The sequence below is a fragment of the Python bivittatus genome, unplaced genomic scaffold (genome assembly GCF_059951505.1).
Source record: "Python bivittatus isolate LINGU-HERP-01145 unplaced genomic scaffold, Pbiv_v1 ctg000980_np1212, whole genome shotgun sequence".
NCBI classification, from domain to species: Eukaryota; Metazoa; Chordata; class Lepidosauria; order Squamata; family Pythonidae; genus Python; species Python bivittatus.
This window is the reverse complement of record NW_028277125.1, coordinates 10,088,693-10,114,691: the sequence shown is the minus strand read 5'-3', so window position 1 is coordinate 10,114,691 and position 25,999 is coordinate 10,088,693. Positions and strand designations below refer to the sequence as shown.

Sequence of the window (25,999 nt, the reverse complement as noted above, 5' to 3'; positions counted from 1 at the left end):
AACGAGCACAAACGCATTGCAGCAACCCAGAACAGCAGAAAAAGGAAACAGACCACCTATACAACATCTTCCAATGAAAGGGATACCCACGCAACTTTATCAAACAGTGCCTGACCACTCAACCTACTACAACATAACCAACACAAGCCATGAAAAGGATAACACTGCCATACATCAGAAATGTCTCAGAAACTACCAACAGACTATTACAACCACATGGCATCTCTGTAGCACACGAACCAACTAAAGCCCTCCAAAACATCTTAAGCAAACCAAAAGACCCAGCAGGCCAAGAAGAAAAAACAGGAGTCATCTACAACATACGGTGTAAGGACTGTAACAGCCACTATGTAGGACAGACAGGCAGAAGACTTGCAGAGCGCATCCATGAACACCAACTAGCAGTCAGAAGACACAATGAAAACTCCTTAATCTTACAACACATGGACAGACTTAGCCACAGTTTCAACTGGGAAACTGTCAGCATCTTAGACCAAGCTAAATCCAAAAATGCAAGGGAATTCTTGGAAGCTTGGTATTCAGACAAGGCAGCCATCATCAGGCACATAAAGATAAACAACATCTACACACTATTCTAAAGAGACAAAAGACCAGAACATCTCCTCACCAGCAATCATCACCCAGATAAGCAGAGATTAACACCAAGATTATCACCAGACGTACAATCAAGCAGTAAAACAATACCCCAATCAAGGAACTACCAGAGGGAAAAAATAAAACAAAACCCACACCAATGTTGAAGCCTCACATTTCTGCGAAATGTGACGCTTCAACAGGATGGTATATCATCCAGTTGGTTTTATTCCTCTTTTCTTCTTATGGGTATTGCTATTGATAAACCCATTATATATCCGTGGTATTAAAGACAATTAAGAGATGTAAAATCTGTGGTAATTTTTTCTTTATTTAAAGCTGTCCTATTTGGATCAGGCTTGTAGCACTGAGGGAAGAAGATATTTAAGCTGTCCTCACTACATTTAAATTCCCTCATCCAAAATCATGTTTTCTATGGGTAATGCGAAAGCTAAGGCACATTTGATAAAAACCTTGAATCCAAAAAGATTCAAAGATTTTTCAGTATGGATACATAGGATTGAAGTGTTAGGGTTAATCAGAAAGAGGGAGAAAGAAAACAGTCTAGTGAATTTAATGAATTAGCATGAGCTGCTACTTCATCATAAAGATTATTTCCAAAATACATATTATGATAATACCTTGTTAAGCCAACTTAAAGATAAGATTTCCAGTTTTCTGTGACTTTTCACTGGGCAAGCTTATAATCAGAGCAAAAATGGAGGTGCGTGAGAAAGGGAAACAAGAGCCCGTGTTCAAGGTTTTTAGTCTGAAAATGATAATCAAATGAGCTTCCATCAGATGCTGAAGTTCTAACTAGGTCCTATCACAGGGCTCCTGAGCAGAGAAAATAAATGATAGTTAATCCTCCACTTTGGAAAACATAAAACCCTACCATTACTTGCTCCATTGTATATTATGTGTTTGAAAATGTATACCTCAAATTATTAATCAGTTTGCATATTTTGCTATGAAATTCCTATAGCATAATAGGATACTTTCATTACTGCATGATACTTTCATTACTTTTTTTCAAAGAATGTTTCTAACCTAGAATTCAGAACACACTTCATCCTCCTTTAAAACAACCAGCTAAAATAAGCTGTACTGTAGATGTAGAAATTTACTCAAAAGATTGTGATTTCCTTAATAGCTACTTAATGAGTTCATGAGTTATAGATATGAATTTTAAAACTACTTGTTCTTGAAAGAGATGTTATTTTCAAGACAGATCTAAAAAAAATAAACAACCACCCCAAACCAGAATGAAAAGTGAAACTTGAAAATCAAATTTCTGAATCTTGTCTTAGCATCTACACTGACTCTCTGCAACAGTGACATTGGAAGTGGTTTTATTCTCAGAGTTTTTCCATATATCACAGGTGAATGTTTGCAGCAATACTTGGAAGTTTTTGTGGATGTAAAGATAATTTTCTGCGTGAAGCTGTAAAATATGACTTAACTGTGGGATCCATGTATTGATTACAGTTACTTGGATAATTCAGCAGGGGGAGTCATGGTCACATATATGTCTCATCAGTTATAAAATAAGGTATTTTTACTCTGAGAGATGTTTCCTTTGGGGATGAATGGATTTCCATAGCTAAACAAGATGTATGATTTTTCTTTTCAATATCCTGGCTTCGTAAGTTGTTAAAAAAGCTTTTTTGCTTTCAGACAGAGAATGGCCTGAGAGATAATGACATAAAACCACGAGTGTCTGAATGGGAAGTCATCCAAGAATCAGGCATGAAGTTGAAACCAATGTATGGCCCTGGATATACTGGCATGAAAAACTTGGGGAACAGCTGCTATATCAACAGTGTATTACAAGCCATTTTCAGTATTCCTGAATTTCAGAGGGCGTAAGTCATTTCCAGGGATTTTATAAGAACTCAATTGCAACAGATCAGAGACCAATGACTGCATTTTTGGGGAAGGGCCACAGAGATGGTGCAGTGATGTATAATGTGATACAAGTGAACAAGGCTACAGTGTCTTGGTCTGCGGAGATCCATGGCTATTTAGTTGTGTTAAAACCTTATAATGGTATGTGGGAAAGACCTTGGGAGACTGGGCCAAGAGATGCTACCTAGGGAATGGTCAGATAACAGACAGCATAGCCCGCAGCTGGATAGCAGCAGGGCAAGAGGCTCAGAAGGGACCCTCCTTAGTTTCTTGGGCTGTAAAGGAGACGGGGGGAAAATTGTACTTTCAGACTTGCAAGAATGATGTCAGCCTTACTAGGTAGACTAGACAGGAAACACGACCAAATGAGCTAATTCTATTTTATTGTAAAGCTACATTAACAGAAACTTTTATTTATTTATTAAACTTGTATGCTACCCAACTCTCAACAACTCTGGGCAGCTCACATTAATCAAAGAAATTACAGTACATAGGTTTATCTTAGTAATAGTATGTTAAGAATACCAGACATAGAAATTCATCAGCATTGATGTTTTCTTTATGGTGCTGTTGTTGGGTTCTCTTTGTTCTGATGCTGGCCTTTGAAATGAAAATGACCAGCTGACTAACAGAAAATATCACACTGTTTATTTTTCACCCTGAGATTGGAGTGGCACAGCACATAGAATTTGGTACTGAAATCACCCCATGGTATTGCATTTGCACAATATATTGGTAGTGTTCACCCAACAAACTGAGCCTGGATCCTGAATTAACTCCTTTCTGGATTCACATAGTACACTAATCCAGCTAATCCAATGAATTGGTTGTGCAAATAGTACGAAATCACAAAACGTGCAGAAAAGGTTAAAGTGACCAAGCTTAGCATGTTGTGGAAGTGCAGAGCCTGATCTTTTAACTGGCCTGGTTAAGCATCTAGAGAGGCCAGGATACTGAAGTTAATCCTTGGGTCAGTCAATAGGGGAGCAAGGGATCCCTAAAGATACCTGGTTCATGCTAGCTGGAGATGATCAGCACATCTACAGGATACCAGTTTGACATGGGCTTTACAAAGAGCTGAAGTATCTTATGAAGCTTCTGTATACTGATAGTGCTTGTGCATATCATAAAGTTAAGCAAATCATGAAAACACTGGATCTCAAAAATTATTGGGCCACAAATATATTCCCAGTGAAGTTAATTCTTCTTTAGGTGGAAGTGTAAAATGTGAATGCGATAGAGTCTGAGTAGGCCTTTCTGCTATTGTAGCAAAGGGGTGAGGAATGGCAGCAGGGAGAATTTAATGTAACCTAAAGTCTGTTTTGTCCTTTGTCCTAAAGACTGTGCCCGTCTGCAAAAGAGGCACCCTTGTATGCATTCTGAGACATCTTGAAGGGGATTCCAGAATATTGGTAACCTTTCAACATTTTGTTCTTTTTCTTGTTTCCCCTTTTTTCTTTGCTATTCTCTGTGTTAGGTATGTGGGAAACCTTCCAAGGATATTTGACTACTCTTCTTTGGACCCAACACAAGATTTCAACACTCAGATGTAAGTGGCTGGTTACTTTAGGAAGTGGAAGGAAGATGACTTGGAGGATAGTCTTACTGGGAAAGTCTGATGAGTCCTGGTTGGATGCGTGTTGACTGATGGCTGATTTAAACTTACTTTCTGTTTCCTGTCCTTTCTCCCTTTTTAAAACCTGGTAGGCAACTTTTTGTGTGCTTTCTCTTTCTTCCCTTCTCGCTTCTCCTTTACTACAGGGCTAAATTGGGACATGGCCTTCTTTCAGGCCAGTATTCGAAACCTCCCGGGAAATCTGAGCTCATTGAACAGGTGATGAAGGAACAACACAAGGTATTTGATCCATCATATACAGCTTGAGAATTAAGTAGAAGAAGGGGACAGATGTGAAGAACCATCATTGTTTTAGCTAAACAATTGTCTCTTTGAAAATCATAGCCAAGCCATAGCAGAATATTTATTTGTAATTTAGATATTACAGAGATCTTTGCAAAGGTCTAGAGAGAATTCTTCCATGGCATTTTAATTCAAAGATTTGAAAATTAAATGCTGTATTGTTATGCAGAGGCACAATAGCTTTGTTCAAATGTTAGGCGAATGCTGAAGAAAACAGTATGCAACTCCCTGAATGACCCAAGACTGCATCACCAAAATTGGACAGCCAGATATTGAATAACAACAGCATGATTTTCTGCCAGTTTACAAACTTATTGTAAGAGAAACTAGCAAAGTGCACACCAAAGGAAAAAAGTGGGGCAAACATTCAATTTCTCTACTTCAGTGAAATCCTTATGCCACAGATGCACCTCTTGCAGCCCTTGACATGCGGGGGTGGGGGTAGGGTGGCAGAAATACAAATACACTTCTGTCTGCAAAATGGCCATAATTGTTTAGCACAACGTGAATGAACTTTATATTCATCTCCAAGCTGTTCCTCTGCTGAAAATTCCAAACTGAAGATTAGAAACGTAGCAGCGGCTTCCAGCTGAGTCAAACCATTGGACCATCTACACCACTAATGTTGACACTAATTAGTAACAGCATTCCAGGTTTCATGTCAGAATTTCTCTACCGTTACTTGAAGATGGAGTTTGCTGAGGGGACTTTCTCCATAAATATCCTATGCTATTCTGTTGAGTTATGGCCTTCTTGAATTGGACGTTTCATTTCTTTTTTCAATTGTTTCATGATGTGTGAACCTTGAGCTGTTGTTTGCCTTGACTTTGGCTTATTGAAACAAGCCAGCTACATGAACCACAGTTTGAAGCTGGCTTGTTTCAATAAACAAGTTAATTCAACTACAAGAAAAGCTGGCTCAAAATTGACTGGACAATAATATATAATTGTAGTGAATTAAAATGAAAAGGAATATTTCCATTCTCCTCTACTCATCTAAATAGGAAAGGGATTCAGGGGTGCACGAATCCAAGCTTTTCACATAACATTAAATCATAGTTTAGTGTCAGATCCATGGGACCAGAAAAGAGAGGACTCCTTTACTGAGTTTTCTAAGTGGCTTCCTAGGTTCAAATAAGCATGAGAGATGGGAGAGCCATGAATGGATTTCTGACCCTTCTATAGTTGTTTTTGAAGTTGAGGATATAGTACCTGACGGATGGGGGTGAAGCCTTTTATTCCCATCCCAGTTTTATTAGAGTGCTTTCAGGCAATATATTTAATATGGAATGAAATGCTCCATTCAAGTAATTTTATGGAGCTTCCAGACATCTTCCTCAAATGATCATTCCTCCAAATTTTCCTTTGCTGTTCCTACTGCTGTTTAAAAAGGAAAGCAGAAAGCAGGGCAATTCCATTGCTGGTGTGGGTAGAAAAGTACCTGATCAAGGCATAGTGGAAAGAGTTACACCCTGGGGTAGGTGGAAGGCATGCTGAATGCCTCCTTCTTTGTCCCCTGCTTGCATCTGTTTCCTGTTTCAGAACCAGCTAACAAGGGAAATAAAACTTCAAGTTTTTCTGGTAAGACAGTGAAGCTGACTAGATTATGTTATCAGATTTGCTGCTGCTATAAAATTGACTAGATTAAATCAGGTATTCTCAAAATTAGTAAGATTTATATTCTGGTTTTGTCCTATGGTTACTTAAATCTCAGCAGAGCTGCAGTCTTTTTGTCTGTGGGGACATATATACTGAAACATGTCCTAGGAATCGCCGACAATAAGCTAATAGCATCTTGTGGATCAGACATTCTTCTGCATTTGGTTTCATGGTTCCTCTGTTTTATTTATTTATGAGACTTAGAAGATACAACTCTGGGTGGCTCGCAACAGCAATAAAAACCAAGACACAATAAAAACAGAAACCTGGCACCATAACCCTTCTCTCCAATGCAACCAACACAACTATCTTCAGGCTCCTAACTCACCCTATCCCAGTGCTTGGGGGAACAGCCAGCTCTTTAGAACCTTCTGGAAGGCTAAGAGGGTAGTGGCTTGCCAGATCTCAGGGGAGGGGTGTTCCATAGGGCAGCGGCTGCTATGGAAAAAGCATCTTATGTCTCATAGATAACAACATTTAAAGGAAGGGACCTGCAGCTCACGCAACAGAGGTGTGATATGGGCAAACTGGAGGTGTTGAACGTTGTGCGCCACTGTGTTCTGGATCAGTTGTAACTTCTAGGTGATCTTCAAGGGCAGCCCCATGTAGAGAGCCTTGCAGTAGTTCAACTGGGTTATGACCAAGGCATGAGTGACTGTGAGCAAGGCCTCCCGGTCCAGGAAGGGCACAACTGGCACTTGAGATTAATCTATGCAAAAGGGCCCCTAGTCACGGCTACTACCTGCTCCTTGAGCAGGAGATGTGAGTTCAGGAGGACCCCCAAATTGCTCACCAACCCTGTCTGGGAGGTACTACTCCTTTAAGTGTCAAAGATAACACATCACCAGACCCTGGGGGCCAAAAACCAAAATCCACTCTGTCTTGCTTAGGGTTGAGTTGAAGCTGGCTCCTCCCTATCCAGACCCACTAAACAGATCACCTGTCCAGGCAGGGGTGGTGTAATGAAAGGTATCTGCAAGGAGGAGACTGGTATGGGAGATCAAGGCTGTCAGGAGGGAGGTAGTGCATTCCAGAGAGGGGGACAAGGCAGGTGCCTTCTCAGTCCGCAGCAAGACCATGAGAAGAATTAGAGATTTAGACTAGCTCCTCCCTAGAGTATCACAGGGTATATCCACTAGTTGCTGTAGTGTAGAGTTAGTCTGGCGAGATTCTGTCTAGTGGGTGTAAGCAAATGAAGGAAATGTACTGGACTGAACTGTTACATTGCCATTCTTGGGCTGAGCCTGACAGGTGGAGATGTATATCTGGATATCATCGACATACTGATGATGCCACACCCCATGCTGTCAAATTACCTCACCCAGCGGTTTCATGTAGATGTTAAAGAGGAGCAATGAGAGACACAAGCCCTGAGGCACCCCATACCTCAGAGGCCTAGAGCTAGACCTTTCCCCCACCATCAACACCAACTGTACTGGCCACAGAGGAAGGGGGAGAACCATTACAGAGCAGTTGTCAGCCCGACAAGGTAGACCTGCCTAAGAAACTAATGCCATGTAGGTCGGTACTATTATTGTAAAGCTATACTAACAGAATCTTTCAAGTCTGAATGTGCTTCCTCCTCCCTCACTTTATCTTCATGTGAACTAGGGATGGGCTTGTCTGAGATGTTTTCTCAAGTTACTTCCTTGCCCCAGGCTCAGGCCCCTCTTATCTGACCATTGCCTTGGTAGCAGCTTTTCCTCCTGCCCTTTGAGGCGACAATAATGCAAAGCCAGTCAAGAAAGATACTATGATATCGAAATCCACCGAGATGTCCAAGAGGGCCAGAACTGTAGCACTACCTCTGTCCCAAGCCTTCTAGAGGTACTGTAATCTGCAAGGCGACCAGTGTTGTCTCAGTCCTGTACTCCAGCCTGAATCCAGACTGAAAGGGGTCCAGATAATCTGCTTCATCCGGAGCAGCTGACAAAAGTTGTCCAATGCTGTTGGGTCCAAGAATGGTTTCAAGATAGATGGTACCACCCCCTCCCACACAGAGTCATTAACCACTGCATGGACCCACTCACATGCCATCTCCTGGGAGGCCATGACCAACCAAAAGGGTATGGGTCCAGAACATAGATGGCCAAGCTCACAGCTGTGAGGACTGTCTATGTCCTCAGGATTGACCAGCTCAAACTCATCCCAGATAACAGGGCACAGATGTGTCTCAGTCGCTTCCAAAGGACCGAGAGTCTGGAAATGACTACTGTACATATCTGAAGAATCGTCCCATGCAGCATAAACACCAATAGAGGACAAATTGGTATGTTTAACAATTGTGTCAGTTGGCATCCCAGTGCAAACTTCTTTATTTTTCATTGCCTTGGTACTTTGTATTCTGGGAGCAAGACTCTGAGCTATACTGTACATAGAAGTGCTTGCCTGGTTTAAGAATAAAATAGGAAGATATTTATGTCTGCCCTACTATATACACTTCATTTACTGAGAGACCATTGACACATATTTAATCTAGTTAGCATCTGAGTTTCAGCCAGTGTTTTATTACCCCAAAACTCTGGAAACTCATTGCAGACTTCCATACCTCACTCCTTACCTCTCCCTCTAAAGGTGGTGTATATATTTCCCAAGTAAATCTAACACAGACTTTAATTCATCTTCAAAACTATTTATAACTCTATCTACAGGCTGGTACCATTTCTGAAATCTGATTTTTTGTTTGTTTGTTTCATAAAGTCTTCAATCGCTTGGGTAGAATTACTGTAATTCTTAATCTCATTTTATGATTTATACTGTGCTGCTGAATGGTGTTGTCAATATTCATAGATTACATGTGTTTTTAAAAATTATTTCGTACATTCAGTTACTTAAAACTAATCAGTGAGATATTGAAAAAAATAACTAATGCTAGGATGCTTGTAGGATGCTTGTAAATTTCCTATTTATCCAGTTTGTGCTTTATTTTTCCTTTTTCTCTTTTTTTCCTCTTTTGTGTGCCTTTTTCATAGATAGATAGATATGGTATATTTAGAAAGGAAAGGTCACTGTGTAACAGATACAAGGGATGCTAGTGAGGATTTTTTCTTCTTGGAAGAACGGCTTGGTAAACACAGAGATATATTTATAGGAGGGTTGCAAGTTGAATCAGTAGGTTAATCAGCTGAACTTCAACTTGAAGGCAAATTTTGTGAGTGAGTATCAGGTCAAGAGTTGAAGAAAAGCTCTTTCGGGAAGCTCCTTTGACTCTATTTTATTTGATTGTGCATTCTTTGATTTCTATGCTGTGTTTGTGTTAAGACTGAGTGTTGAGACAGAAATTGCAAGTCATAAAAACAGGTCAATGAAAGCATAGCTAATGAAATCAAAGATGTTTAAAGGCCTCCTAGAGAGAGATGTCTCTGCAAACGTTATGAAGACAGATTAAGGGCCAAATGCAATTCTTGAGGAGCGAGGGTGAATTAAAAGTGGTGAGCGGTGTAACTCACATTTGCATTGAATCCACATTCATTCAGCACCACTTCATTCTAGATCCAGTCCTTTTAAAGAATCAGTCAGTAAACAATACATTTTAGCGCATTCCCAATTTATTGAATAGAGAAGATGGTTCTGAAAGGAGAGCATTGGTTGTTAATTCCCACAACCAAGATGAATGACAGTTGTGGGCACAACCTATATATTTTAGCCTGTAACAGGCCCTGTTATCTTCTTCTACCTGCACAGGAAGAATTATAATTACGGCATCCCACTGCAAATGTGTCTTCTTTGGTGCTTCTCCAACCATCAGAGTGGGGTCCTGTTTGTCATAGGGCTTTGGCAGCTGCTGATTTTACCACATGTGGATGCTCCTGGCTCCCAAAAAATTGGATTCATATCCTACCCAGCCAGAAAACATAATGGATCATCATGTTTACTTCTTCTCATTGACTAGGTCTCTATAAATATAGCCTTTTTATTTATATGGATGGCATATAGCTTACACCACATCTGTTAATGTACTTTATAAAGAGTTCTCTTAATTTTATGCCACCACTGGACATCACAGAGTGCCTCTTGCCTAAATTATCTGTGTGAAAGGTTGAATAATCCAACTCAGTTTATTTTTAGCCAAGTTGTTTTGCAACTGTTGACAGGAAAAGCATGCCCAGAATTTTCTGTTTCTGTATATAAGTATACATAGTCATCTCTGTGCTGAAACCTGTCATAACATGTTCAGGTTTTGGAAGTTTGGAAATTTTACCATAATGGAATATCTGTTCCCCTTAGTGAGTTAGGATAGAGAGGGTAATTAAGAAAAGAAAGAAAGAAACACGTTGGTGTAGTTTTAATCTCCTTTATTTTCCTGAAAGCGTAAATGTAAGGACAGGAAGAAATCAGATGAATTGGCTGAAAGAAGGGAATTACATTATTCAGTTAGGTAACAGTAGATACAACGGCACTATAGCGCCTTTTAAACAATATATCTTTTCTTGAGGAACACTAGGAATTGTGTATGGGTGCATAAGAGAGTTGTGTGTGAGAGAGAAAGGGACAGACAGACAAACAAATTATTCCAGTTCTGGCAAAGGCTAGCCAAGAGTCTCCAAGAAACTCAAAAACGTGGCATAAAAGCTGTTGTCACCCTTGTTTGCTCTGGAGCACCCTTATTGTCACCCCAAAAGTGCTCTTGCTGATCAGCTGGCTGGGAACTCTGGGAGATGCAGGCCCTAGGCATTGCTAGAATACCGGGTTGGAGAAATGCCTCTTTAGAGATGTTGTCTGGATAATATATTATGCTTGGCCAGGTCAGTTTAAATTGTTATTGATTGTTTTGCCAAAACATGATAAGCTTAGTTTATACCTGGGTTAAGCTTTTTGTGTGTGATCCTGCCACTTGAGATTGCCTGACTATTCACTGGCTCTTTCAGTCCTTGTGAGTCTACATACACTTGTACCCATCATGCTGTTCTCTTTCAGGGTAAGCAATATTAGGCAGAGCACTGGAAAGAATAAGAAATAGTAGGTCAAAACAAGCCTTTAATTGTTAAACTAAGAAAAAGAAAGGGAAACATAATTTAACATATATCCATCCATCCATCCATCCATCCATCCATCCATCCATCCATCCATCTCCATAACTTGCAATCTTATACAAACCATCATCACTTCTACTATTTCCATACACTGCTTCATAGATTATTCTTTAAACTTTTCACTTCTTTTTGAGGATCTCATCAACTTTATCCATCCATGTCTACCTCAGTCCTCCCCTCCTCTCAACCCATTCGCTCAACTTTCATATGTTAGTTTTGCAATTTGTTCTTTGTTCATTCTCACTATATAACCAAACCACCTCAATGCATTTCTTTCATACCGGCACTCACATTTGCATTGAATCCACATTCATTCAGCACCACTTCATTCTAGAATCCAGTCTCTTCTTACGTGAACATAAGTGCCTCATCCCCACCACATACTTTTGTGACTCTTCTGACATACTCAGATGTTACAGGTGGGCAGTAGTACACTCTTATGCACAGCCATTATCACTTCTTTTAATAAACATCCATTCCTTGTAACATATACAGGTGAAACTCGAAAAATTAGAATATCATGCAAATGTTCATTTATGTCAGTATGGCAACTCAAAAGGTGAAACCAATATATGAGATAGACACATTACATGCAAAGCGAGATATGTCAAGCCTTACTTTGGTATAATTGTGATGATTATGGCGTACAGCTTATATCATATATTGGTTTCACCTTTTGAGTTGCCATACTGACATAAATGAACATTTGCACGATATTCTAATTTTTTGAGTTTCACCTGGGTATTCCCTAATACCTTTCTAGCAGCAGTGACACAACTTAAAATTTCTCCATTTCCCTTCTTTAACAGACTTGTTACCAAAGTACACAATTCACCTACTGGCTTTAGATTTTTTTTGGCATTTATATCTAACTTACACTCATTCATTCCATTTTCCCTGCCAAATACAGTATCTTGGTCTTTTATACATTGATTTTCATATCTGTACTCTCTGTTGCATTGTACGATCTATATACCATTATCTGCTAATAGTAAGACAACATTTTGTGAATCTGCAAGATAGAATAAGCATCTGCATTATCCATCTGACACATTAAAAGAGTGCACAGGCAGTGGAGAAACACATGAACTAATGTACGTATCTGGAGATGTACCTTGAATGGTATTTTCTGCATGGATGATAAGCTATGTACTGTTGTACTTATAATGAATATATCTTACCCATGGAATTCTAATGTGCATCTTTTGACAAAAACAGAATCAAGCAGCATCATAATAATACTTGCCCTCTCTCCCTCCATTTTCTGGCAAAAATGGATAAAATGAAAATAATAGATTTTTGTCAGAATTACTGGGAAACGGAAACTGTCTCATAAAGGATCATAATTGTTACAGGTAGTCCCTGGGTTAAGAATGCCCAGTTTAAGGATGACCCATAGTTAAGAACGAATCCTATTGTAGGAAAATTTGAATTAAATACACAGTGATTCGAGTTAAATACACAATTGTTTGAGTTCATTACACAATACAATAATACAGTTCCAGCTTACATACAAGTTCGACTTAAGGACAGACTTGGGAATGGAACTCGTTCTTAAACTGGGTACTACCTGTATACCATTTCTGTCATATTCAGTGAAAGAAACTTTCCAAAATATATTTAGCCTCTTTTCCCTTTCCTTCTCATTTTGTGTTTCAGCCTCAGCACAATGGTATTTCTCCTCGCATGTTCAAAGCGTTTGTAAGCAAAGGGCACCCCGAATTTTCCTCCAGTCGGCAACAAGATGCACAAGAATTTTTTCTGCACCTTATCAACCTGATAGAGGTGAGCAAAGGTTAATTCTAGTTTTGTTGCCTTTTTTTCACATAAACAAGCAAAAGTTGATACCAGCCAGTCTTACACCCCATTTAGATGTTTTATTTATAAATAAATGTGGTACTTCATTTAACTACAGTGGTACCTCGGGATACGAACTTAATCCATTCTGTGACTCTGGACGTATCCCGAGTTGGTCGTAACCTGAGGCAATTTCCCCATAAGGTTCAATGTAAAGTACAATCCGTTCTGAAACATATGCATTTTATTTTTACACCACAAAAACAGCCTTACTCCCGCCAAGCCTGCTCTGCATTTTCTTTGGAGCCATGCTAACATGCACACCAAAAACCTTCGCAAAACACTGCAAAACACACCACAAGCCTCACTGAACGTCTCCTTGCTACCGCGACCTCGCCCACAGGAAGCCGCGACCGCGTGGCAGCAGGGAAAATGGCCGCAGATCCGGTTCGTAAGTCGAGGCGAGTTCGTAACCCGAGGTAATTTTTTCCTGCCGAAGCCGGTCGTAACCCGAAATGTTCGTTAGTAGAGGCGTTTGTATCCCGAGGTACCACTGTATATTGACACATGCCCAGCTAAATCAGCAGTATTTTCTTAGTAAAGCTCAAAAGAACATCTTCCTTTACTCTGAAGTGGACATGCATAAACTGAGGGCCACATTGCCCCCTAAAGTCTTGGAACTGATACCTCCCCCCAGGAGGATCTTCTCTGGTTAGAAGAAAAGAAGATGATCCTTTGTGCTTTATCAAGAGAACATTGTGGACTTAGCTGGGCATGTTTCAATGACCAATTCAATGACAGATAAATTATTATCATTCCTTTTAAATAAATCAGTTGGGTAAACAAACTTGAGTTTTATCAAATTTTATCTTAAAAGAATGCCATGAAAGGAATTTAATAAAAATCAATGCAAGAGTTTCTTAAACTGAATTTTGAGGGTTGATATTGGGAAGTGATCATTATTTAATAAAGCTTGTTTCTTGAATATTATTGCCACAGCATAGACTAAGAAAGCTATAAAAACTTTCAATGTCATCCTTGTATTGGGAAAAAAAAATGCATAAAAATCTTCCTGGCCATAGAATTGTGGCGAACATTTGACACTTTGATAGCTTATGTTAAGCAGAAAGTCATGATATAAGTGTAATAATCATCTTTGGAATAGGGATATCACAGTCTTGGATATTTAAGGCTAAGATTTTGATTTCTCAAAAGAATTCCTTCACAGAACAGCTGCTATCAAACAGTGAAATGACTCATTAGAGCGAGAGCACTGAAACTTGCAAAGGGAAGAATGGTGTATTTCTTAGTATCATTCCTGACTCCCCAGGCAAAGAAATGAATGAATGAATGAATGAATGAATGAATGAATGAATGAATGAATGAATGAATGAATGAATGAATGTCAACTAGCATGGGAACCCAATGGGTGTTTATACTACTGGGGTTGGTTGCTGGCTCGAGGATAGTCTCTCAGTCTTTTAGCTTTGTATATTTTTATAAAGATTTTTATCATTTTTTGACACTTTTTTACTTGCAAGCCACCTAGAGTCACTTATACAGTGAGACGGGCGGCATATAAATTTGATTGATTGATTGATTGATTGATTGATTGATTGAATGAATGAATGAATGAATGAATGAATGAATGAATGAATGAATGAATGACAAAGACAGGAGCTCCAGGTTACTATGTAAAAAATCCATTCAGGTGGCGGAAAAGAGTCGCAAGGAATAATTATTTAATAAACCTAACAACCAGCAGATTTTTCCTCTGTTTTTCTGAGCCATATTATGTGTTTTCCCTTCCGTTTTGTGAGTTGGAAAGCTCCAAACCCTTCTTTTGTTTGCTTGTTTTTTTCTTTTTCTCTTTTAAAGAAAGAGTTAAAGAGATCAGGGTTCCGCAACCTTGGCAACTTTAAGATGAGTGGACTTCAACTCCCAGAATTCCCCAGCCAGCAAGGATTCTTGAGGAACCCTGCTGTAAAATGCTGATGGATATCTTTGAACCTTTTTTCCCCCCAGTGGAGAATGGGAAGCTAAGTTTTGCCTCCCTGATGCTTTGTGTGATTTTTTTTTCTAGGCACAAATCCTTAATTTAGTATCTCCAGATATAGGTGTAACTATCAGGACTATTTCTAGAACCTTGAAAGTGCAAGCTGACCAGACAGTACAGCTTTCCACAGCTTGATGTCTCTTGAGATGTCTCAAACTACAATATCTTCAGCTAGGATTTTGAGAGTTCCAGGTTGTAGAAATTGTGGGACTTCTTTACTCGCCTTGTAATTCTGACTTACTAAGGCTTGTGGTGGTAGAATTGTTCATGTTTTGCAATTTCTCCCCAAGCCAGTATTACTTTTCTTGGAAGCTGGAATTACATGGTCAAGGCAAAGAGGATGGTGCAAGGCAAAGAGGATGGTGCATTTTCCTGCATACCTGGGATATTCAACAACAAGTGTGTTGTCATGATTGCTACGTTCTTAATTTTTTTCTTCAGAGAAACCGGATTGGCTCAGAAAACCCCAGCGATGTCTTTCGTTTCTTGGTGGAAGAACGGACCCAGTGCTGCCAGACCAGAAAAGTACGATACACAGAGAGAGTAGACTATCTCATGCAATTGCCTGTGGCAATGGAGGCTGCAACAAACAAAGGTAAAGTAGAAGTGACACTTCCTTACATGTGTGAATTGTCTATCATTTAAATATAATTTGGGGTTACCTTTCTTGAAAGTCCAAGTTCAGTCACATAGATATGTTACTTCAACATCATTGTGACTTGCATTATGAACAATCCATCACAGGTCTAGCAGTGACGACCAAAATTTCCATTTCATCTGATCCAATCGTAGATGCAAAATGTTATCAATGGAGTCATTTCTCATGTTCATTTGCCATAAAATAAGGCCCAGGCACGAGCCCACCCATGGCTTTGTTGTTTGAGCAATTTCAGTAAAGTTGTTCAATAAAGTGTGGTGGTTCTTCAGTATCACTTGTGGTTCTGATTAGATGAATTGATTGCTTATGAACTGAAGAGAAGAGAAGCAGAAACAGCAAGGAGGCCCCCACCGGAGGTGGTCCGTGCAAGGATCCCTTTCAGTGCTTGTCTACAGGCTTTTTCTGAACCAGAAAATGTAGAAGACTTCTGGAGCAGTGCCCTCCAAGCCAAGTCTGCTGGTGTAAAGTGAGTATGCAGGTCTGCTTGAACACAGGTAGGCATACCCACCATATCAGAGATGATGGAATAGGCAACTTGAGGCTTGTCAGCCCCATAATGCTGACCCGGATTTTCAGTTGCAACCTCCAGAATTGTTTAAGAACAGAAACAAAAATGGTATTGAGCTAAAGAGATGGTGCTACATGTGACATTGCTCTACCTAATTTATTTGGTTGAGTATCCTCCCCCACCCCCCCAAGTTATAGATTGCCTGGGCCTTGCTGGCATTTTGTAAGCAGATCAAAGCAATCTTATTCGCAAGCATTAAGCCCTTAGTTTAGTTTTATAGTCATCCATGGTTTTATTTGTTTATTTAATACATTTAATCAGCGTCTTAGCTGCCTCACTCACCTAAGCAACTCTGGTGGTTATTGTTGTCTATATTATATATATATATATATATATATATATATATATATATATATAAAAATTTCATTTTATATAGTGGGTCATTCATTCATTCATTCATTCTGCTTTGACATTGTACCCTGCCCAAGGTCTATTAGGAATGGGGCAGGTTAGAAATTTTGTAAAATAAACAAACACCTCTCACTCTGATATCTCCACTCCAGATGCACATATGAAGACTTTTTTTGAATCAAGACCAAAGATATACCGAGTCCCACACTGGCCAACTAGTTGCAATTACATGGATATTTATTTATTTATACATAAATGCAATTTCTATTTGTGTGCTATTTACTTCCTAGGCTCTTAAAAACAGCAAAACTGGTATTCAGAAACATGCTGATTCTGATCTTGGAAGATGATATGGATAGCTATAGAGAGCTTCCATGAACCGGGCTTATCCTTTTTTAAAGCCATAAAATCTTAAATTTGTGAAAAATTACTTCCCTTTATCTATCTTGATTCTTCTTCATGGTTGTAGTGCTAGGAAGAGGTTTCTTCCTTCTGCTCTTTCTACAATAAACTTTATATGTTTATTATATCCCTTATTTTTTCCTGTTTAACAGCTTCAAGAATAACCATTTCTCATAAGACGTTGCTTCAGCCTGCTTGATTATTCCAGCCATACTTCATGTTAAATTATTTATAAGCAAAAACCATTGTCCTTGGGGAATCCCACTTCTCATAACCCTCCATTGTAGGAATTATCCATTTTTTCTATTCTCTATGTCTTCTGAGATAGCAAATCCATAAGAAGCTCCATTTACTTAGAAAAGTTTGCCAGGAACATTTTGTTATAATTTGTTCTCTGTATAGTAGCGTTACACACTTTCTGCTGTCTTGTCAGATGCTTATGCTTTGGGTCCTCCCTTGGGATGAAGGGGAAGGAATCTTCTCTTTCTTCCATGTCTGCTTGTTTTGGAGATGATTTCAGATGCTACAAAATAGTATAAAAATATATTTATTATATCTCACAGTACCCCGACACTTTGTTACTGTGGCTTAGCCACCTGGTAAAAATAAGAGAAGGGGGTCTTAGTCTAATCAGATGGTGGGAAAGCAGTGGGAGAGGAATGACCTCAATCTTGCTCTACAGGTAGTCCTCTAGCCACCACAATTGGGACCAGCAACTTGATTGTTAAGTAAAGTGATTGCTAAGTGAAACCGCAACTGGGCTTATGATCTGACTTCAGCTTTCCTTTGCTTTACAGACCTGTAAAGGTTGTAAATGGGAGGATTGGTTGTAAAATTACTTTTTCATCATTGTTGTAACTGCAAACGGTCACTAAATGAGGCAGTTGCTAAGTGAGGACTCCCTGTACTTCTTTGCTTTCCAGAAGTATCAGGTTGGCTGCTGTAGAAAAGAATAGTGGAGAGGGTAGGCTCTTGTGGATAATCCAATAAGAGCAATCTGTTGTTCTGTTAAGATAATGAAGGTTGTGATCTTGAATTTTTGGATCTTTTAATTTCATATGGAATTGCTTTATACTTCCAGAACTTCTCGCTTTGCTTCATTTCCTGAATACCTGGTGGTTCAGATAAAGAAGTTTACTTTTGGCGTTGACTGGATCCCTAAGAAGCTTGGTATGTATTTTGAGTGCTCTCTTCCATATTGAACTGGCTTGTGTTCATTTTTAAGGTTTATGAACTCCAAGACTGCTTAGAGGGAAAACAGCTTTTATCCTCCAAGTAACAGCCAAGGGACTTCCTCTTTTTTCTTTTTTCTGTTAACAATGGAAAGTATTTTTTTACTCAGCTTGGTGACCTGGGAATATTACAAGTCCAAGGCACTTTAAAAACAGTTGAATTGTTGTTCTTTTCCCATTCCAAAGAGTTATAGTTTTGCTTACAAATCTTTGCATTTACACTAGGTTATTTAAGAAAGTGAAGGTACCCATAAATCAAGCTTAACTCCTGCGATTGCACAGATAAATCCATGTATATTTCTCAGCAACAGTATGGAAAAGGTTTACAATTTTTGTTCAACTTACTGTTTTCAGTTATTTCACAGTAAACGCATACATATCGTTGGCATTAATAGTGTCCCTGATCCCACTGATAGCACTATTAAAATTTTGGTAGAGCAATAACAGCAGCATCACAATTACAATTGGTCCATTGATTATGGAAACTGAAGGTAGATTTTCCTATGTGCCTTTCCTCCAAACTTCTGAAAACAAGTTTACCATTACATTGATACCATTATATTTTGGGAAACTCTCCAATCTTAGATTTATTTTATACATAATCCTTCCCCATCTCTGAACTGCTCCTTGCTTGAGATTCACAGAAGGAAAATTAAGAAGCAATCAAATGACTATTAATTAAGTAATAGATTCTGGCTGTCACATTTCAAACCATCCTGCTTTATACAAGGAACTTTGTGAAATTTAGAATGCAGTGTGCTGTCATGTGGTACCTCTGCCTTTATAGGGGCTGATGAGTGGGCATTAAGGTCACCTTTTATCCTTTGTCTGTGTTAGCCCAACTTTGGTTGTGAAGACTGAAAGGATGTGACAGAGCCTGTGGGATGATTGTGGTGACTGTTATTTACCTAGCTGTCCATTTGTATTTATGGTGATATGATTGCTATTTTATGTTTTTCTCACCCAGAATCATGAGGTTGAGATGGGCGGCCATATAAATGGAAATAAATAAGTGGGCCCTAAACTAATTTGTTTAGGGCATTACAGAGATTCTCATCTCCAGCATCTGCACTTTTTAGGCCAGTAATTTCAAGCTTACCTTCCTTGGGATCTCATTTAATGTTTCCTTCTGCTCTGGAGCCTTTGTAAATAGCAGAGCAAGCCGAGGGCATTCTTTTGAAAGGGCACTCCATTGATCGGGACACTGGCCAAGCCATGTGGAGGGACTGTCTTGGGCAGCAGCTTCCTTTTGCCAAGGAAGACTGGTAATGTTGAACAGCCTGTATTTCAGGAAACCTTATCACAAATGCTGATCATCTCTTTGATAAAGTGTTAGGAATACACCTGTTTTCTTGAGAAAAGGGTAAAAATCTCCCACCCCTGTTTTTCAAAGGTAAGTTCCCTTGTCTTATTCTCCTGTGACACAAAACACTGAGTATGAGGAATAGCATGTGGGAACATGCTTTTATTGCCTGTTGTAATGAATGGGTCAGGATGCTCTAGCATTAATAACTTATTCCCAGATCACTACGTGAGTAGACTGTTGCAACACACTGTATGTGGGGCAGCCTTTGGATGTGACTTTCTTCTTTTGGTGCCTTCAAGTCAGTATTGACTCCTGGTGACAGTCAGGACCAGTCCCTGCAGTTTCCTTGGCAAGATTTCAGAAGTGGTTTGCCCTTGCCTCCTTCTTCCTAGGCCTGAGAGAGAGGGACTGGTCACCCAACTGGCTTTGTGCCTAACACATGGTCTCCCAGTTTCTAGCCTGATCCCTTAACCACTACACCAAACTGGCTCTCTTAGAGGTGACTAGGGAGCTGAATTTGGGCCAGGCTGCAGTGGCCTGTGAGCATGAAACTGAGCAAACTCAGGGAGGCAGTGAAGGACAGGAAGGCCTGGCGCAATATGGTTCATGGGGTCACGAAGAGTCGGACACGACTTAACGACTAAACAACAACAGCAGTGGCCCGGCAACTCTGCCACTGCAGGATAACACCTATTTTGAGGTCATTGCACTGGTTAAAAACAGGTTTTGGAGGGAGTTGAAAGTCCGTGTTGCCCAGCGACAGCCCCAAAACATCACTGCTCTAGAGGAGATCTGCATGGAGGAATGGGCCAAAATACCAGCAACAGTGTGTGAAAACCTTGTGAAGACTTACAGAAAACGTTTGACCTCTGTCATTGCCAACAAAGGATATATAACAAAGTATTGAGATGAACTTTTGATATTGATCAAATACTTATTTTCCACCATGATTTGCAAATAAATTCTTTAAAAATCAGACAATGTGATTTTCTGGATTTTTTTCCCCATTTTGTCTCTCATAGTTGAGGTATACCTATGATGAAAATTACAGGCCTCTCTCATCTTTTTAAGTGGGAGAACTTGCACAATTGGTGGCTGACTAAATACTTTTTTGCCCCACTGTATCAAACTTTATGTAGCATAGAATTACAGCAGGTACCACCTTGCCAAAATGTATTCTACCCATCTAATCTGAACATCTTGAATGGAGCTGCTCTGTGTTCCCCCTCTATGGGAAGTACGTGAGACTTGAGTTAGGTGGTGGGCCTTCTCTGTAGTGGCCCCATGCTCTGGAATATGCTTTTTCCTCCTTCCTTGCATTATGCAAAACAGTTAAAGCATCTTTATTCCACCATACCTTTGGCCTAGTTGATAGATTGTAGGGATTCTTTCTGGATAGGTTTGTATAGTTTCACAATTAGGATGATTTACAAATAATTAATTTCCCATCTGTCTTTTTGCTTGCAGATGTTTCTATAGACATGCCAGATCTTCTGGACATCAGTCACCTCCGGGCAACAGGCCTTCAACCAGGAGAGGAGGAACTTCCAGACATCTCTCCACCTGTTATCATTCCTGATGACCCCAAAGGTACTGCCTACTACCATGAGGATTCCTACCTCCACACCATTCTCCACCACAACTGTTAGTTGATCTTCTTTTTGTTCCCTTGTCATTTTGCATCCTTTCCTGTTCGCATGGAACGTCTTCATGGATGCCAAGCTCCAACATAATCTTTGGGGGTATTGTTTGCAAAAAAAAGTAGGCAATGATAGAACCAAGGCCTGGTTCTCTAGTGTAAACAGAGATCCATTGATCATGCTTGCTTTTGTGGATTTGGCATGTTCTGCGTCTGTTTCAGGCAGAAGCTGTGATTGCGTTCTGCAGAAGCAGACTGGAGGTAAACGACAAGCATGCAAGGGGGATCATGAGCCAAAGTTGAGGAAGTCTATTCAAAGAAGAACAGTATAATTTTCCTGCCTCCTGATAGTCAAGTAATGTATAAAACTACAGGAATATTTACTGAAATAGCTCCTGTCTGGAGTGGGGGAGAGTCATGGAACCTCTAATATGAGGGCTTGATATAAGATAGGAGCTGTATCACTCTAGGCCAGTGTTTCTCAGCCTTGGGCACTTTAAGAGGTATGGACTTCAACTCCCAGAATTCCCCAGCCAGCTATGCTTGCTGGGGAATTCTAAGAGTTGAAGTTCACATCTTTTAAAGTTCTCAAGGTTGAGAAACACTGCTGTAGGCTGAATGCTCAGATAAGGAAGGTGCATGTCACTCATGGATTGTCCACAAGCACAACATTCTGTATTGGAATTCAAGCAGATACAGTAAGGGGGCATATACATTTCTTTTAGCTCTTCAGAAGAAAAGTTTATGCAGAAGTGGAGTGGAGAAAAAAAGGTAGACTTGACAAAAATTCAACTCTGCCTTGGCATTTTACTAAATGTCAAAGTGTTTCATCTGGGCTTCCTAGTATAACATTTTCTCCAGCTGGTTTAGGTTGGAATTCTTACTGCTCCTGAAACAGAATAGCTAATGACTTTGCTGAGCATAAATGATGGAGTTTGTAGTCCAACAAGGCTGGGGGCATCTGATTGGGGTAAGACTGCAAAGATTTTCAAGTTATAGCGGTGAAGATCTAGTCTTTATACCAAATGCAGAACTGGCCAATTTCCATTTTCCTGCCACCCCAAAACACTCTTGTCTCCCTTAATTTACTTTTTTAACTTTCAGGTGGCATGATGAACTATTTCATGGAGCGTATGTATCCCATTTCATTATGTTGGTTTTATTTTTGTTTGAAATGGCTGAGCTTATTTGCTGCCATTTGCAGAAGCTCTGTAGATGCATGAGAAATCTTTAGGCATTTAACTGCTCTTGTCTTCCATAATTTTCCACCTGCCCTGGGTCTGTGTTTGGATATTTGAAGGAATCTTAGTACTCTGGAGAGAGCTGTTCCCTATCTTCCACATTCCCATAGTTGATTTAAATATTATTTTATTAATCTTTCAACATAAGAGATTTGCTGATTAATCCAAGGGATCAGTATTCTATTTCCAATACTAGCTAATCAAATGCGCCTTGGAAATTTACTTATGATGGCAACAGCCTCTTTCATTATTTTGTTCCTCATGTTTGATATTTTAATGAGCCATTCTGTTGATTTTTGCTGGATAATTCCTGTTGAAAATAAGTATTTTCTGACTTCTGCATCTGGTAAATCAGATTGGAATTCAAAGAACTAATTTACATTTTTCAGAATGGCTCATGGGTTCGAATCATTTTTGAAGGAATATGTATGGAAATCTTTCTACATGTGAAATTTATTTATTAGTTAGATTTGTACCTTTAGGAGGAAAGTCAGGGTAGTATGCATAGAACTTCCTTCAGTATTTAACCACCACAACTATCTTTTCAGATTTGGCTGAGAAAGAGGGATTGCCTTAAAGGCATTCAATGAGGTTCATGGTTGAGGGTGGATTTACACCCGTGGCTCTACACATCCTCTCCACCATCCTGGCTCTCAGTGGTTTCATAATGTATCAAAGGGGAGGTTTCCAGATTAACAGCGTAGTAGATAAAGTATTAAAATCAAGCCTGGGACATTGGGGATCCTCGTTCTGTTGGGAACAACATTTCATGACTTCACAACACAGGAATTTGGCAAAAGTTGAAGATAAGAAGATCCACAGTTCCCATTCTTTTTGATGTTCAGAAAATCTGCCATAAAATAGTATTATTTATTTCAATGTTTTTGTTTCACTCTTCACCAAAAAAGGATTATTAGAGACGCTTGCAGATCAATAAGAAGCAAGATCATCTGGGCCAATAGTCACTACAGTGTTAGAGAGAGAAGAAGAAAGGAAAGAAGATGAAGAATATCAATTTTGGCTCACACATCCATATCTAGCTTTACATTAATAAGAACTAGAAACTTTAAAGGTGTGAGTACTGAGATTCTCTAGATGCTGCAGCACAGTTTTGTCTTTATGCATAATTGCAGACTCCCCTAGATGATTAATAGTATTTACAATCTAATCATTATTTAAATAGCTGAAGATTGAGGGTGTTGATTCAGTTTACCATTTATGCTTGCCCTGACTGATGGAACCGGTGCTGGAGCTCCATCAATATGGATGACCCTTAAAATCTAGAATTACAGAAAATCCTGGGTGGTTTAGCTTTTGCAACTTTTTTGCATGGAGAATAGCCAAGGCTTCAGCTGCTGTTTCTAGAACCTAATAACCTTTGCCATTTTTGCTTTGAGGGGTGATTTGGATCAGCACTTTCTCTGAGTGATTTGGATTAGCACTTTGCTATTCTTCAGAACAGTATGAAGACTGTTGTAGGAATTTGCACAACTCTTCCTTTTGATGTTCAGTTCACATACTAATCTTTACAGGTATAAAACTGAACATCTGAACCCAGCGTGGAGTTCCTGGTACAAGAAATAAAAGGGAATAGAGAATTCTCTCCTTCGAGTAATTTCTCTCTTCTAATTTGAGCCTCCATCAGATGCTGTCTCCAGCAGTTATGATATTTTTAACAGCCACAAGCAAAGGCTACAACATTTGTTCTAAAATCAGTTACAGTGTTTTGCAGACTCACAGTTTGATGGAAATTGCAGTCTTTGTGTCTTGGGTGATAAATGTAGCCAAGTTCATTGACTAGGAGGTCAAGAGTTTAGTTTTCACCTGTGGCACATCCTCTGTCTCAGCACCAGATTTTGATGAATCCTCCGTGATGCAGCTAGCAGAGATGGGATTTCCATTGGAAGCATGCCGAAAAGCTGTGTACTATACTGGCAACATGGGTGCTGAGGTGGCTTTCAATTGGATCATTGCACACATGGAAGAACCAGGTCTAGTATCTGGATTTTTTTATTTTTTGCACTGCAAATTTGCAAATATATTTTGTGAACAAATAGATGTGTGCTTCCTGGGCAGAAGTGTATTTCTACTAAGTTAGAAACAAATCTTGCTTCCTTAACAACCCTACCTTGAGTACTGTATTGCTTTGCAAAATCATGGATGTGAAATATACACAGTCATTCATTTTGTCTCCTGTTTTGTACTGTTACAAATGAAAGACCTTTAGAAAAACTATCCTGCTAGATTATACCAAAGATCTGACATGAACTTTCCTGAAAAGTGTAGCAACTATGAATGGGAAAGCCCACAGGCAAAATGTAAAAAATAGACTTCCTACTTAGTACATAATTCTGTGAAATAAGTCACTAACCTATACGCCCACATTATTTTTATTTAACAAACAAATGGCCACCAACTAAGGGAGAAACTGCTCTCTCTCCCAGTTTACAAACTCTTCTGGTTTCCTACAAAATATGTAAATCAACAACAAGTAACCAGGTAAAAGTCTGTCAGCCACATTAGATACACTTCTGCCTTTCTCTTTTTGCAATTATACAAGGGTCTCTTTACTAATTTACACAAGGTACCATTTTCCCAATAACAACATGTCTGTACCTAGGGTGAATGACATTTCAAGAGGAAAACAAGTGAATCAAAATGTCTAATCAATTATCTGCCTAGGTTTGAATATGTGTGAGTCTGTATTGATTTTGCAGTCTACAAATATAATGAATGGATGGGTGGGCAGGCAGGCGGGCGGGCAGGCGGATGAATGAATGAATGAATGAATGAATGAATGAATGAATGAATGAATACCTGCCATTTTTTTCCCAGATTTTGCAGAGCCTTTATCCATCCCTGGCTATGGAGGAACTGCTTTTCCTGGAACAGGAGGATCAGGGGTTCCTGGGTTGGATAACCAGCCTCCAGAAGAGATGGTAGCCATAATTGCCTCTATGGGATTCCAACGGAATGTAGCAATTCAGGCACTACGAGCAACAGTAAGTCTTCCTGAAAATTATTTGGAATTTATTTGTAGCACAAATTCAGATGCTTCCTGCCCCCATCACCCCACAGGACTTTCAGAAGCTGTGACAATAAATTAATGTCATTATCCACAGCAACATAAGTCTTCTGACTCTTGTTAGCAGCTGCAAATTTGTTAAAGGAAGACTTAATTAAAGTTAAATTGATGATACACTCTATTATAAGAGGGCAGAGGAAAATATTATTTGGTCAAACACTATATTTTGCCAGGCTCTCCTTGAGAATTAGGAAACTGCTATAACAGGATTATCTAAGAATTATAAAGAGAATGCAAACCATTAAGCACCATAGACAAGTATTTTCGCAACTGCTAGTATAGGCCCTCCAGATGTCAACTGCCCCAGGGAATGCTGGGAGCTATAGTTCAACAGCATCTATAGTTGTCTAATAGTCCTGGTTTGTCCTGTTTTGCTTGTACAGTGTTTGAAATGATCAAAAACATCACCAAAGTTCTCATAGTATGTATTGATATTAGTGGAACAGAGAGCCTAAAGGGTAAAGCAGATTATGCTAGCTTTAAAGGAAAATATATTGTTAGGAAAACTGTCTGCTTCATTGCAAATTGTCCAAGTATATACCTGTATATACA

General features: G+C 39.4%; 1 protein-coding gene across 3 annotated transcripts in view; it reads left to right on the top strand.

Annotated features, from left to right (window-relative positions):
• USP13 (ubiquitin specific peptidase 13) overlaps nt 1–25,999 on the top strand; it is a 92,403-nt gene that overhangs the window by 58,991 nt on the left and 7,413 nt on the right. Inside the window, exons 8-18 of one of the 3 annotated variants that reach the window (XM_088131925.1) lie at nt 2,272–2,459; nt 3,980–4,051; nt 4,264–4,357; nt 12,772–12,897; nt 15,407–15,560; nt 15,915–16,089; nt 18,026–18,114; nt 20,950–21,072; nt 22,226–22,252; nt 24,210–24,353; nt 25,198–25,364. In XM_088131925.1, coding sequence (XP_087988051.1) covers nt 2,272–2,459; nt 3,980–4,051; nt 4,264–4,357; nt 12,772–12,897; nt 15,407–15,560; nt 15,915–16,089; nt 18,026–18,114; nt 20,950–21,072; nt 22,226–22,252; nt 24,210–24,353; nt 25,198–25,364 — 1,359 coding nt within the window. Of the gene's footprint in view, nt 1–2,271; nt 2,460–3,979; nt 4,052–4,263; nt 4,358–12,771; nt 12,898–15,406; nt 15,561–15,914; nt 16,090–18,025; nt 18,115–20,949; nt 21,127–22,225; nt 22,253–24,209; nt 24,354–25,197; nt 25,365–25,999 lie in introns of all 3 variants that reach the window. The other 2 variants (XM_088131924.1, XM_088131926.1) reach the window with 2 other exon arrangements.